A 13,160-nucleotide genomic window follows, 5' to 3' on the forward strand; every position below is an offset into this window, starting at 1 on the left:
TTGGTCCATTCGCAGCAACATGGATGGACCTCGAGGGTATTATGCTAAGTGAAATAAGCCAGACAGAGAAAGACGAACTATATATGACCCCACTCACAGGTGGAAGTTAACATATTGACAAGGAGAACTGATCGGTGGTTACCAGGGAAAAGGCGGGGTGGGGGGAGGGCACAAAGGGGGAAGTGGTGTACCGACAAGAAGACTAACAATAATGTACAACTGAAATCTCACAAGGCTGTAATCTATCATAATCTTAATAAAAAAAAAGTATGTTTCCAAAGTCAAATTTATATAAGGTAAATTTAAATAAATCTTGCTTCTAACTATGAAAAAAAAAAAAAAAAGCCTAATCTCGGATCGCCCTGGAATGCCTTCTAGATAGAAGCCCACGCTGCTTCCGCCATAAAAAAATATTTATCAAAGTCAGGAAATTAACATCGATGTGGTACTATTATCTAATCTATGGATCGATTTCCTCAATAATGTCTTTTACATCAACAACTTTTTTTTTTAATTGTATTTTCTCATCCAGGATCCAGTCCAGGATTATCCATTGCCTTTGGTGATCATGTCTCTTTAATCCCCTTTCATCTAGAATGTTCCTCAGCCTTTCGTTGCCTTTCACGACTTTGACATGTTTGCAGAGTACAAACCAATTATCGTGTAGAATCTTCCTTAGTTTGGGTTCACCTGATGTCTTCTCATTATTAGATTCAGGCGATGCATCTTTGGCAGGAATGTCATGGACTTTCTTGTGGTTTTTCTTTGCATGGGAGACGAGGAGGCCCGGTGTTGATCTGTCCCGTTCTGATGTGATTAACTTTGATCACTCAGTTACGGGGGTGCCTGCCGGTTTTCTCCACTGTAAAGCGGCTACTCTTTCCTCTGTAATCAATGAGGAAGATGCGGGGAGTTATTCTAGACCATGTGAATATCCTGTTTCTCATCAAACTTTCACTCTTCAGTTTCAGCTTCCATTGATGAGTCTCACTGAAACAAGCATTACGAAGGTTGCCAAATCTTACCGCATTCTGTGCAGGATTAAAAACAAGAATATATGTCAAAGGACCTTCATCCACTAGTTACATTTCAAGGAAAATAATGTTATATGTCAGTTATATCTCAATACAGCTGGAAAGAAAGGGAAGTATTCCAAGGAGACAATACAAGAGGTGAACAAAGATTTAAGTATAAAGCTTATCATGGCAACATTGCTTATAACAGCAAAACATGGGAATAACCTAAGCAAAGCAGTATCGTCAGTTGATATCAAGCTATATGAGGCAATCAATTAAAATGATGTTTTTGACGAGATTTTCACCATATAAAGCTAAATAATTAAAGGTAAGACGTAAAACTACATTTGGCTCAATGTAATGCAGGATCCTGAATTGGATCCTAGGAAAAAAAAAAGACATCAGTGAAAAAGTTGGTGAAATTCAAATAAAGTCTGTAGTTGAGGTAACAGGAGTACACAAATAGTAGTTCTTGGTTTTAATAAATGTACCATGGTATGTAAGATATTAATATGAGGGGAACTGGGTCTGGGGTGTCCCAGAACTCTCTATACTGTTTTTGCAACTTTTCTGTAAATCTAAAATTATTCCAAAATAAAAACGCCATTTAAAAAATTGACTTGAGAGTGACGGACATGTTCATTATCTTGATTGTGGCTATGGTTTCATGAGTATATACAAATGTCAAAACACATCAAATCATACACATTAAATATGTGCAATTTGTTGTATGGCAATTATACCTGAATAGAGCTTCCTTTTTTAAAAGAAAAACTGTTTGGTAAGCTCCCAATTATGTTAAAATCTATGCATAGAAAAAATACTGGATGGAAATATATCAAAACGTCAATGGGTGTTGGTATCTGTAGCTAGTGGGATTATGAGTGATTGCCATTTTTATTTTTATAATTTGCTGTAGTTTCCAAATTCCCTTATAATGGACGTGCAAGACTTGAGTAAACAGAGGGAACCGCTTTTTTTTTTTTTTCCTGAGGAAGATTGGGCTAAGCTAACATCTGTAGCCTATTTTGCTCTTTTTGCTTCAGGAAGAATGGCCCTGAGCTAACATCTGTGCCAGTCTTCCTCTATTTTGTATGTGGGATGCTGCCACAGCATGGCTTGATGAGCAGTGTGTAGGTCCATGCCCAGGATCCGAACCCTTGAACCCTGGGCCACCAAAACGGAGCACACAAACTTAACCACTAGACCACCGGGCCGGCCCCAAGGGAACCACTACTTTTAAATGAGGAGATTTGTCATAATAAAACTTTTGCTTCCTTGTCCATAAAGTGGCTCACAGTGAGTAGGAGCTGAGGGCCATTCCCCTCCTTTGCTCATTAAGAGAATTTAAGTAAATAAAACCTGAAGAATGAAGAAAACCCCTCCCAGCCAAGGCCGCTCAGATCCCCAGTAATAGAGCCTGAAAATACACACATTACAATCTAAGATCCCGGAGCAGTGGTCCTCCAACCCTCCTGTGTGTGTGTTCTGGGGGTTGCTTGTGAAAATGCAGATCCCCAGGCCCCGCCAGCAGCAGCCATGACTCGGTGGGTCTGGGGAGGGTCCAGCGAATGTTTCCCGAGCATCTCGGGTGAATCCGACACAGGTGCCAGCGATACCGGCTCTGCCGTGGGGCCCGAGAAGCCCACGGTGAGTCTGCCTGGGGGGCTGGCGAGGCTCAGCCACGTGTGATCATGTTAATAAAGCCCAGGTGCCCCCAGCCCCTCCCAGCTAGGCCTTCCAGGTCTCCCGCAGGCCCAGAAGGAGGTCGCTGGATGCCAGGAAGGTGCATGGCCTCCTTCTCCCCTCCTTCCGAGGGGGACACGGGCAGGGCTGGGGCAGCCTCGTGGACCTCAGACAAGTGTCCATGTCCCTAATGACCAGCCTTGGGGCAGGCCTCCGAGGTGTCAGTCAACTCCAGGGGACTCAACTGAGTGGTGGAATTAGAGAGGAGAGGGGATTATCTGAGGGAAGCCAAGATGGTGAGAAGGGGTAGAGGCTGCATGGCTGGGGGGACGGAGGCTGGACTGTCTGGGTGACAGGGCAAGATGAGAACCGCTGGCACCTGCGAGGGCTGTAGGGAGAGACAGAATCACAGGAGAGGGCGGAGGGACCAGAAGCCAAGTCCCGGAGGAAAGCTTTGTAGACGGCAAGCGCCGCGTTCTGGACACTACTCTTGGAGTGAGAGGATGGATGTGCAGAAAGGACAGCGACACTCCCGTCCCTTCATCCCCTCTGCTGGCTGTGACCTGATTAGGAAGCGGCCCCAGCTGTGCTGGGAGCCGCCACCACCTCCCAGGTAATAACTCAACCGGAGAGACAGAGTCCTGGGTCGCAGCTCCTGCCACACCTGTCTCCACCTGGCTCCCCTCGTGAAAGGGAATCTTCAGAATGTCACCTTGACAGGGAGGTCCTCCTGGGAGGAACCTGGGGAGAGACTCGACCCCATCCGGGACAGTTTTCCATGGTCTGGTGGGGGCAGCTGATAAGTAACTGACCATTACAACACAGCCTGAATGAGAAGAAGCCTAAAGAAGGGGCCCCAAGCCCAGCCAGGGAGGTCAGGGAGGGCTTCTCGGAGGAGGTGGAAGGTCAAGGGTGTTTGCAGGCTGAGAGAACAGCTTTAGCTGCATGCAGGTGGGGAGTTAGGGGCAGGTGGAGGTAGCAAGAATGCTCGTAGAGCAGGGGTTCTGAAAGTGTGCTCCCCGGACCAGCAACATGAGCATCACCTGGGAGTTTGTTAGAAATGCACATTCTCAGGCCCCGCCCAGACTGGGTGACTCAAACTCTGAGGGTGGGGCACAGCCAGCTGAATTCTAATAAACCCTCCTGGTGATTCGGATGCATGAGCAAGTCTGAGAAGCCCGGTCATATGGTTCTTTGGCGACTGAAAGGTCAGAGCTTACGTTCTCTCACAGTCTCCTCTAGAACGGTAGCAAGTCTAGCTGTCCCAGGCCTGGAGCTGCCCCCATTTGGTGGGCCTCTTAGGGGGAAAAAAAATGCAGAACGATGGATATAACATCATTTACTGTAGGGTCTTGGAAGGGGCCTTGCAAGTGAGGGAGGCTGACGCTTCACTGGCTTCGTGTTACGTTTGCCTCCAGAGGGACAGCTCTCAGTGTCAGCAGAGGAAAGAAGGATGCTGGCAGCAGAACATGCAGGACGAGTTGTCCCACTTCCTCCTGCCAAGGTGGCCCGTGGCTTTGCCCCCAGGGAGAAATCCTACACGGCTTCTGTAGATGGCTAGGAAGGTGTCACACTGCTTGATTATCGTAGGCAGCGGGTCTCGGACTGTGGCGTGCATCACACTTGTTAAACACAGCTGGCTGCCCACCCCTGACGCTAAGAGTTTTTGATTCTATCAGTCTGGAGTGGGGCCCAAGAGTTTGCATCTCCAGCTCCCGGGCAGGCCTGTCTAGACAATTTTCAGGGCCCCTGGTCCAAGTTAAGAATTTCAAGATGGTGACAGCAGAGCAGGAGACAAAGCAGGGCCCCTTCTGAGCGCAGGACCCAGCGTGGCAACAGAGGCTGCGTGTCTATGAAGCTGGCCCTGCCTCCCAGGTGATGCTGATGGTCGGGGGGTGGGGGGGTGGTCGCGCTTTGAGAACCACAGCCTTAGAGTGTCCAGAATAAGAGCAGTACCTTTGGAAATGGAGATAGATATTATGAGTTTATTACAACGTATGAAATATTACTTTACAGTTTGTAAAGCATTGTTACCTTTCATCCTCATAACAACTTTTATTAACGGCCAGGCATGATGCTAAGCATCATTTGTGTTTCCCTTCATGAGGTGCTCTCATCCACCCTGAAAGTAGTTGCTGTTCTTCCCGCTCTGCAGATGTGAAAACTGAGGTTTTACATAGGAGTGAGCTGGAGCACGTGGTTGGTGGGGTCAGGATCCTAATCCGAGTCTGCCTGATGGCACGGCTCTGGGGATGTCCCACCATAGTGCCATGGCTCTCGCAACTCATAGGATTGGCTGGGGTCTGGTAGCCAAGGCCAGGACCCAACACGCAGGCCACAGCCTTCCAAGCCACTGCTCCCAGTGTGCACGTGTGGAGCAAGCGGCTTTGTGGCTGGGGGTGGTCGCTGCCTAAACACCACCTCGTGACCCCAGCGAGGGTGCAGAGGAGGCCTGGGTTCACCTGAAGCCTCAAAGGCCCAGTGTAGCTGTCAGCACTCTATTTTCTTCCTTATATTACGCAAGCTCGGCTCTGACTCCCAGGTTCCGGGGCTGAGAGGGGAACCCCTCTCCTGACGTCTGTGCAGCCTCCCTGGGGGTCTCCCTGCTTCCCCTGATGGCCCCAAGTTCTCTTTCCCCATGGCAGCCAGATCATCCTTGGAAGATGTGATCAGCGGCTGCTGCTCCCCGCTTAGACTCTGGAATGGCAGCCGACCGCACTGGAGATGACCTAAACTCTTTGGTGCGGCCAGAGGACCCTCTGATTTTGGCCCCCTGCCTGCCTGTGCAGGGCCCACTCCCTCCTGTGCTCTCGCTCCAGCCACACGTTTTCCTGCAGCTCTGCAGACAGCCGTGCAGGTGCCGCCTCCGGGCCTCCGAGTCAGCAGTCCCGCTGCCGGCATGTTTTCACCCCAGATCTCGTGGCTGACGTTAGTGGTTCAGGTGTCAGCTTTTCAGAGAAGCTGCCTGCCTAAGTAATCCGCTGTTGAATCATCCCTTTCTTTCCCTCAGAGGGCTTATTGTGATCTGAAATCACTGTGTCATTAATTTGTTGGCTTATCTGTCGGTTTCCTTCCCATTCCAGTTTAAGTGCCAAGGGGGGCAGTGATTTATTTTTTCTTTTTATAGCTGTGTCCCTGGCACCTAAAACAGTGTCTGGCACATAGCAGGTACTCAACTAACATTGTTGGCTTGTAAATGGCTCTCTTTTCTTTCATTGCTCCGATCGTAAACCTTGAGGTTGTCCTGGATGTCTCCCTTTCTCTCATATTCCACCGCCAGTCCTTCAGAAATCCTGTTGGCTGTTCCTTCAAAGAGCCTCCCCAGTCTGATCACTTCTCACCGCCCTGGTCCGAACCACCACTGGGTCTTGCCTGGACTGGTCAGTAGCCTAACTGGGCCCCTTCTGCCTTCCCCTGCAGGCCGTTCTCTGCTGAGCCCTGACAACGTTCAGGACTGGATCATCCTCTGCTGTGGGGGTCGTCCAGTGCATCCCTGGGCTTCTCCCAACTAGAAACCCCTGACTTGTGACAATGTGTCTTCAGACATTGCCGAATGTCCCCTGGGGGCCTGGTCACCCCTATCTGAGGACTGCAGCCCTTGGAAACATCCTCTTGAAACATGAAGTATGCGATGTCCCTCCTCTGCTCGGAACCCTCCAAAGGCTTCTCTCAGTAGCATCCAGAGCCCTGTGTCTCTGACTTCATCTTCCACCCTCATTCTCTCCCCTTCCAGCCACCATTGCCCTCCTGCTGCTTCTCAAACCCACCAGGCGTCCCCTTCCTCGGATCTTTTCCCCCCTAATTCCCTCTGGAATGTCCTTCTCAGATGTCCCCATGCCCACAGCTCCTCTCCGGCCCTCTGCTCTGTCGTCACCTCGGCAGAAAGACTTTCTTGAATGTTCCATCTCAACTAGCTCCCCTTTTCTTTCTTCCGGGGTGTGAAACCCCTGAAAGCAGAGGCTTTTCTTTCCCCGGCACGTAGTAGGTGCTCAGTGCCTGACTGATGGAGAAACCACACTCCTGGCCACCCTCCTGGTCCCCCAAGCTTTAGGCATTTTCTGAGAATGGCCTTGTGGGGATGTTCGTAAAGCACTTAGCACGGTGCTGGTACCCATCCCAGGGCTCAGGGGATGGACCTGCATCCTCGTTGCCTGTCAGCTCTCAGCTCCGTCTTCCCGTACAACCCTTGCCTTCCCCCCAAGACAAAATCAGCCTCTGTTAGAATCTCTCATTATGCCTTTATTTCGTACATAAGTTATAGCTATTTTTGTACAGTATTTGAGCATCCGTCTCACTGTGTCAGTCAGGATGTGTTGGGCTCTGCTGCAGTGACAGACACTTCATCGCAGTGGCTTCACACACCGAAGCCTAGCCCTCATGGTGCATGAGGACACTCGCTGTCCTCCATGTGGTGGCCCAGGATCTGGGCTGGTTCCACCAGCTCAGTCCATGGCCTGCAAGGAGAGCAGAGGGTCGTGCCTCGGCTCCTAAGAGCTTCAAGAAGGAGAGGACACCCTCGCTGCCGCTTAGTGCTTAGAGGCTGGAACCAGTCACAGGGTCCCACCTCACTGCAGAGGTGCTGGGAAATGGCAGGGGAGGAGGCAGCAGGTGGGAACCTGGCATCGGTAATTGTTGGCACTGTCACCCACTGGGCACTGAGCTCCTGGGACTCAGGGTCGTGTCTGTCCTGCTCATTTCTGTGTCCTGTGTGCCTGACCCATAGGAGGTGGCCACTAAGTGGTGGTTGCCTGAAGGAATGAGCCTTTGGAGTGAACTCAAGCTTCAGGACGTGGCTTGGTCTCCCGACTCTGCCATTTTCTTTGTCACCTTAGACATGTCTCTGAGCCTCCGCAGTCTGTCTTGGGATCTGGGAAATGCAAATGATGCGCCTAGCCTGTGGGCTGTTAGGAGACTCGGCTGTGAAAATGCACGTGACTGCTTAGCGCAGTGCTGGCACACAGTGGGTGCTCAATAATCCACCCCAACACGCTGGCCTCTGAAGTGGGTCATCATACATAGAGCGCACACAGCAATGACAAGAATGCTTTTGTCTGATGCATTAAGGATTAAGACTCGGTTGTGACCACAGACCCCTGAGATGGGCATCAGATATCTCGGAGGTGGAGGCTGAGGCATGAGGGAACGTCCCCTCCTGGTGGTCTTGCCTTCCATCACCAGTCACCGGGGGAGAGCACCGAACACAGACTCTACTGTGAAATCCCAGGTGTCCCCCTTCCTGGCTGTTCACTCTTGGGCGAGTGGGTGGTTCTCTGTAAAGTGGTGGGAATGGTAGTTCTTATTTCACGAGTTGCTCTGAGCATTAGTGAGAATGTCCATGCAAAGGGCTGAGCACAGTGCCTGACACACAGTAGGTTCTCACCGGGTGGTTCTCTTTTCCTTTGTACCTCTTGGCCTTGTGATATTCTGGGAAGTAGTGCCCCGGATGGGATCCCAATGCCCCATCCCACAAGGAGAGTTGGGGGCCCCTGTTGGTGCCTGGGGGAGAGAAGAAAAGGCGTGGGGGAGGGGAGCCTTAACAAACAACAGGGAACAGCGTGGGAAGGGGAGAGAGCATGGGGCTTAACCAGTTAGCTCTGGTCCCAACAATGACATGGCTCTGCTTCTCACTAATAGCATGACCCTAATATGTTACTTTCCCTCTCGGTTTCCTGTCTGTAAACTGGAGGGGTACAGATAAGTGATAAAGAATGGAAGGCATTTGGTACCACGATCTGATCAATGGATGGAACCCATTACCTTTTATTATCATTCTTATTCCCTTGTTTACTATTTAGTACTCAATGTGCTGTTTAAGGACTGGGCTGTGGACATCATGGAAAAAGAGTCACAGAAAGAACAGAAAAGGATAATGGGATGGATCCGTAGGAGGATGGAAGGTACCGGTGTGGGAGGATGGGAGGCATAAGTCCTGAAATATTCATGAATATCGATCAGAGAGAGAGCTGCTGTGTCAGGTTTCAGGAGGCTGAGAGAAGGCTGTCTTTACCCGTGGCCAGAATATGGATCCAGACAGGCAGACTTAGTCTAGACCCATGGGGTCCAGGACCGTGGCCACCAGCCACACGTGGATTCAAACACGTGAAACGTGGCTAGTGGGACAGAGAAAGTGAGGTTTGAATTTTAATCTTAGATTAAATTTTAACACCTGATCCTTAGTGCAGTTCCTGGAAAACTTTTAAGTATGATTGGAACAACTTGGGTACATGAATCTCCTTTTTCAACTGAAAAGTTTATGAAATTTAAAATATAATTCCAAGAAAAATTTAGCATCTGGATTAAGATGCCGTAAGTATAAAATACATACTGAATATCAAAGAATTAGTACCCCTCCAGAAAAAAGAACGTAAATATCTCGTTAATTCTGTAGCCAGTTAAAATAACACAATATATTGTATTAAATATATGAAGATTAATTTCACCTGTTTACTTTTACGCTAACATGGATCCTGGAAAGTGTTAAATTATGTATACGGTTTGCATATACGGTTTCCTTGCACAGCACTGTTCTAGAGGTTCCACTCTACTTTATTTTTGGCAACATTTAGTATTGCTCATATTTTAAATTTTGGCCAATTTGGTAGCCAAAGATGGTATCTTGTGTGTGTGTTTTTTTTTCCCACTTTTCTTAACTTTCACTGAGATCAGACATTTTCTTGGGCTTATTGGCTTATAATTCTGAAAACTGCCTATTTTGCTATCAGAGAATTTGTGTTTTTCACATTGGTCTGTGGAAGCTCTTTCTATATTAAATGTGGTATCTTTTACTTTTGAGGTTTGTTGTTTACCTTTCAATTTTTGCTTACGTTATTTGATGTAAAACCGTTCAAAGTTTTTGCAATCTAGTCTTTTCTTTATGTTCAGGCACCATATTGTTTGGTTTGGGGTTTTTTATGGTTTATTTTTTACTATTCGAATGATTTCAACTGGGCTTTATTTTAGAATGTGGTATGAAGTGAGTACCCAACTGAGAAATTTTGGAGGAAAAACAGCTATTTTAAATGGGTTTTTAATTAATGAGTAGGGCATACTTCATTCTGGTGTGTTTGTTTTTGTTTTTTTTTTTGGGGTGGAGACTTATGGTTTTATGTCTTTATAGTTCTTTACAGTTTTGGAGCACTTTTGCTTATATTATCTGCACAAGACTCAAAGGGTTCCGGACGGTAGATAGGGCATGCCACATTATCACATTCGATGTATACAGAGTCCTAGACTCAGTGATGTCAAATGGCTTGCGCAAAGATCGCCAGTTTAGAAGTGGTGGGACTTGAATGTGAGAATTCTGATTTTGTGACTGGACACATGCTGTGTCACTGGGAACCAGAAGAAATGCTATTTGCTCAGGTGATTAAGTTGATCTCCAGGAACTTGAACAAGCAGAACACTTTACTCCAGAAACTGGTTTACTTGAGTAAAGCGAACACAACCTCACCCATCTCAGAGTCAGGTTCCCTGCGCACATCCATTGCCCTTTTTAGGATTCAAGCAGACATTTCTTAAGGTCCTTTTCAAGACTTTAAATATATTGACCAAAAGTGAGTTATTCTCAATCCTTTTAGAGAACTACATTCCTTACAAACTGGAAGTTTTTTTAAAAAAACTTTATTGAGGTCATAATACTTTATAACATTGTCAAATTTCAGTTGTACATTATTATTTGTCTGTCACCATATATATGTGCCCCTTTACCCCTTATGCCCACCCCCAACCCCTTTTCCTTCTGGTAACCACTAATCTCTTCTCTTTGTCCGTGTGTTTATCTTCCACATATGAGTGAAATCATACAGTGTTTGTCTTTCTCTGTTTGGTTTATTTCAGTTAGCATAATAACCTCAAGCTCCATCCATGTTGTTGCAAATGGGATGATTTTGGTTTTTTCTGGCTGAGCAGTCTTCCATTGTGTATATCTACCACATCTTTACCCAGTCATCAGTTGATGGGTACTTGGGTTGCTTCCACATCTTGCCTATTGTGAATAATGCTGCAGTGAACACAGGGGTGCATAAATCTCTTTGAATTGTTCAAGTTCTCTGGATAAATACCCAGTAGTGGTATACCTGGGTCGTATGGTATTTCTATTTTTGATTTTTTGAGAAATCTCCATACTGTTTTCCATAGTGGCTGAACCAGTTTGCATTCCCATCAGCAGTGTATGAGGGTTCCCTTCTCTCCACATCCTCTCCAACATTTGCTCTTTTTTGTGTCGGTAATTATAGCCATTCTAACAGGTGTAAGATGATATCTCAATGTAGTTTTGCTTTGCATTTCCCTGATTAATGATGTTTTGAGCATCTTTTTATGTGCCTGTTGGCCATCTGTATATCTTCTTTGGAAAAATGTCTGTCCATATCCTCTGCCCATTTTTTTGATTGGGTTGTTTTTTTGTTGTTGAGTTGTATGAGTTCTTTATATATTTCGGAGATTAATCCCTTGTTGGATATATGATTTGCAAATATTTTATCCCAGTTGGTGGGTTGCCTTTTCATTTTGTTCCTGGTTTCCTTTGCCTTGCAGAAGCTCTTGAGTCTGATGAAGTCCCATTTGGCCTTTTTTTCTTTTGTTTCCCTTGCTCAAGTAGACATGGTATTCAAAAAGATCCTTCTAAGACCGTTGTCATAGAGGGTACTGCCTATATTTTCCTCTAGGAGTTTTATGGTTTCACATCTTACCTTCAAGTCTTTGATCCATTTTGAGTTAATTTTTGCGTATGGCGAAAGATAATGGTCTACTTTCATTCTTTTGCATGTGGCTGTCCAGTTTTCCCAATGCCATTTATTGAAGAGACTTTCCTTTCTCCATTGTATGTTCTTGGCTCCTTTGTCGAAGATTAGCTGTCCATAGATGTGTGGTTATATTTCTGGGCTTTCAATTCTGTTCCTTTGACCTGTGTGTCTGTTTTTGTACCAGTACCATGCTGTTTTGATTACTGTAGCTTTGTAGTACATTTTGAAGTCAAGAATTGTGATGCCTCCAGCTTTGTTCTTTTTTTCTCAGGATTGCTTTAGCTGTTAGAGGTCTTTTCTTGCCCCAGATGAATTTTAGGATGCTTTGTTCTATTTCCATGAAGAATGTCATTGGGATTCTGACTGGGATTGCATTGAACCTGTAGTTTGCTTCAGGTAGTGTGGACATTTTAACTATGTTTATTCTTCCGATCCATGTGCATGGACTGTCTTTCCATTTCTTTGTGTCATCATCGATTTCTTTCAATAATGTCTTACAGTTTTCATTGTATAGGTCTTTTACCTCCTTGGTTACATTTATTCCTAGGTATTTTACTCTTTTTGTTGAGACTGTAAATGGGATTGTATTCTTGAGTTCTCTTTCTGTTAGTTCAATATTAGAGTATAGAAATGCAACTGATTTTTGTAAGTTGACTTTTTACCCTGCAACTTTGCTGTAGTTGTTGATTATTTCTAATAGTTTTCTGATGGATTCTTTAGGGTTTTCTACATATAAAGTCATGTCATCTGCAAACAGCCAGAGTTTTCCTTCTTCCTTGCCAGTTTGGATTCCTTTTGTTTCTTTTTCTTGCCTAATTGCTCTGGCCAAAACCTCCAGTAGTATGTTGAATAAGAGTGGCAAGAGTGGGCACAGTTGTCTTACTCCTGTTCTTAGAGGGATGGCTTTTAGTTTTCCATTGTTGAGTATGATGTTGGCTGTGGATTTGTCATATATGGCTTTATTATGTTGAGGTACTTTCCTTCTCTACCCATTTTATTGAGAGTTTTTATCATAAATGAATGTTGGATCTTATCAAATGCTTTCTCTGCATCTATTGAGATGATCATGTGATTTTTATTCCTCATTTTGTTAGTGTGGTGTATCATGTTGATTGATATGCAGATGTTGAACCATCCCTGTGTCCCTGGTATAAATCCCATTTCATCATGGTATATGATCCTTTTAATGTATTGCTGTATTCAGTTTGCCAATATTTTGTTGACAGTTTTTGCCTCTATATTCATCAGCGATATTGACCTGTAATTTTCCTTCTGTGTGTTATCCTCGTCTGGCTTTGGGATCAGGGTGATGTTGGCCTCATAAAATGCGTTAGGAAGTGTTCCATCTTCTTCAATTTTTTGGAATGTTTTGAGAAGGATAGGTATTAAATCTTCTTTTAATGTGCAGTAGAATTCTCCAGAGAAGCCATCTGGTCCTGGGCTTTTATTTTTTGGGAGGTTTTTGATGACTGTTTCAATCTATTTACCTGTGATTGGACTATTCAGATTGTCCATTTCTCTTTGAGTTTTGGGAGGTTGTATACATCTAAGAATTTATCCATTTCTTCTAGACTGTCCAGTTTGTTGGCATATGGTTTTTCACAGTATTCTCTTATACTCCCTTGTAATTCTGTGGCATCTGTTGTAATTTCTCCTCATTTATTTCTAATTTTATTTATTTGAGCCTTCTCTCTTTATTTCTTAGTGAGTCTGGCTA

General features: G+C 45.6%; 1 protein-coding gene across 3 annotated transcripts in view; it reads right to left on the reverse strand.

The window, feature by feature from the left end:
* The window catches only part of SNX29 (sorting nexin 29), a 577,711-nt gene that overhangs the window by 20,414 nt on the left and 544,137 nt on the right, over positions 1–13,160 (reverse strand). The window contains exon 22 of one of the 3 annotated variants that reach the window (XM_070484911.1): positions 208–1,031. The exons of the other annotated variants lie outside the window; for them this stretch is intronic. Within the exon in view, the coding sequence (XP_070341012.1) occupies positions 1,022–1,031 (10 nt within the window). The 3' untranslated portion in view covers positions 208–1,021. Of the gene's footprint in view, positions 1–207; positions 1,032–13,160 lie in introns of those variants that run through there. 3 annotated transcript variants of the gene reach the window in all.

The sequence above is a fragment of the Equus asinus genome, chromosome 14 (genome assembly GCF_041296235.1).
Source record: "Equus asinus isolate D_3611 breed Donkey chromosome 14, EquAss-T2T_v2, whole genome shotgun sequence".
Lineage (NCBI taxonomy): Eukaryota > Metazoa > Chordata > Mammalia > Perissodactyla > Equidae > Equus > Equus asinus.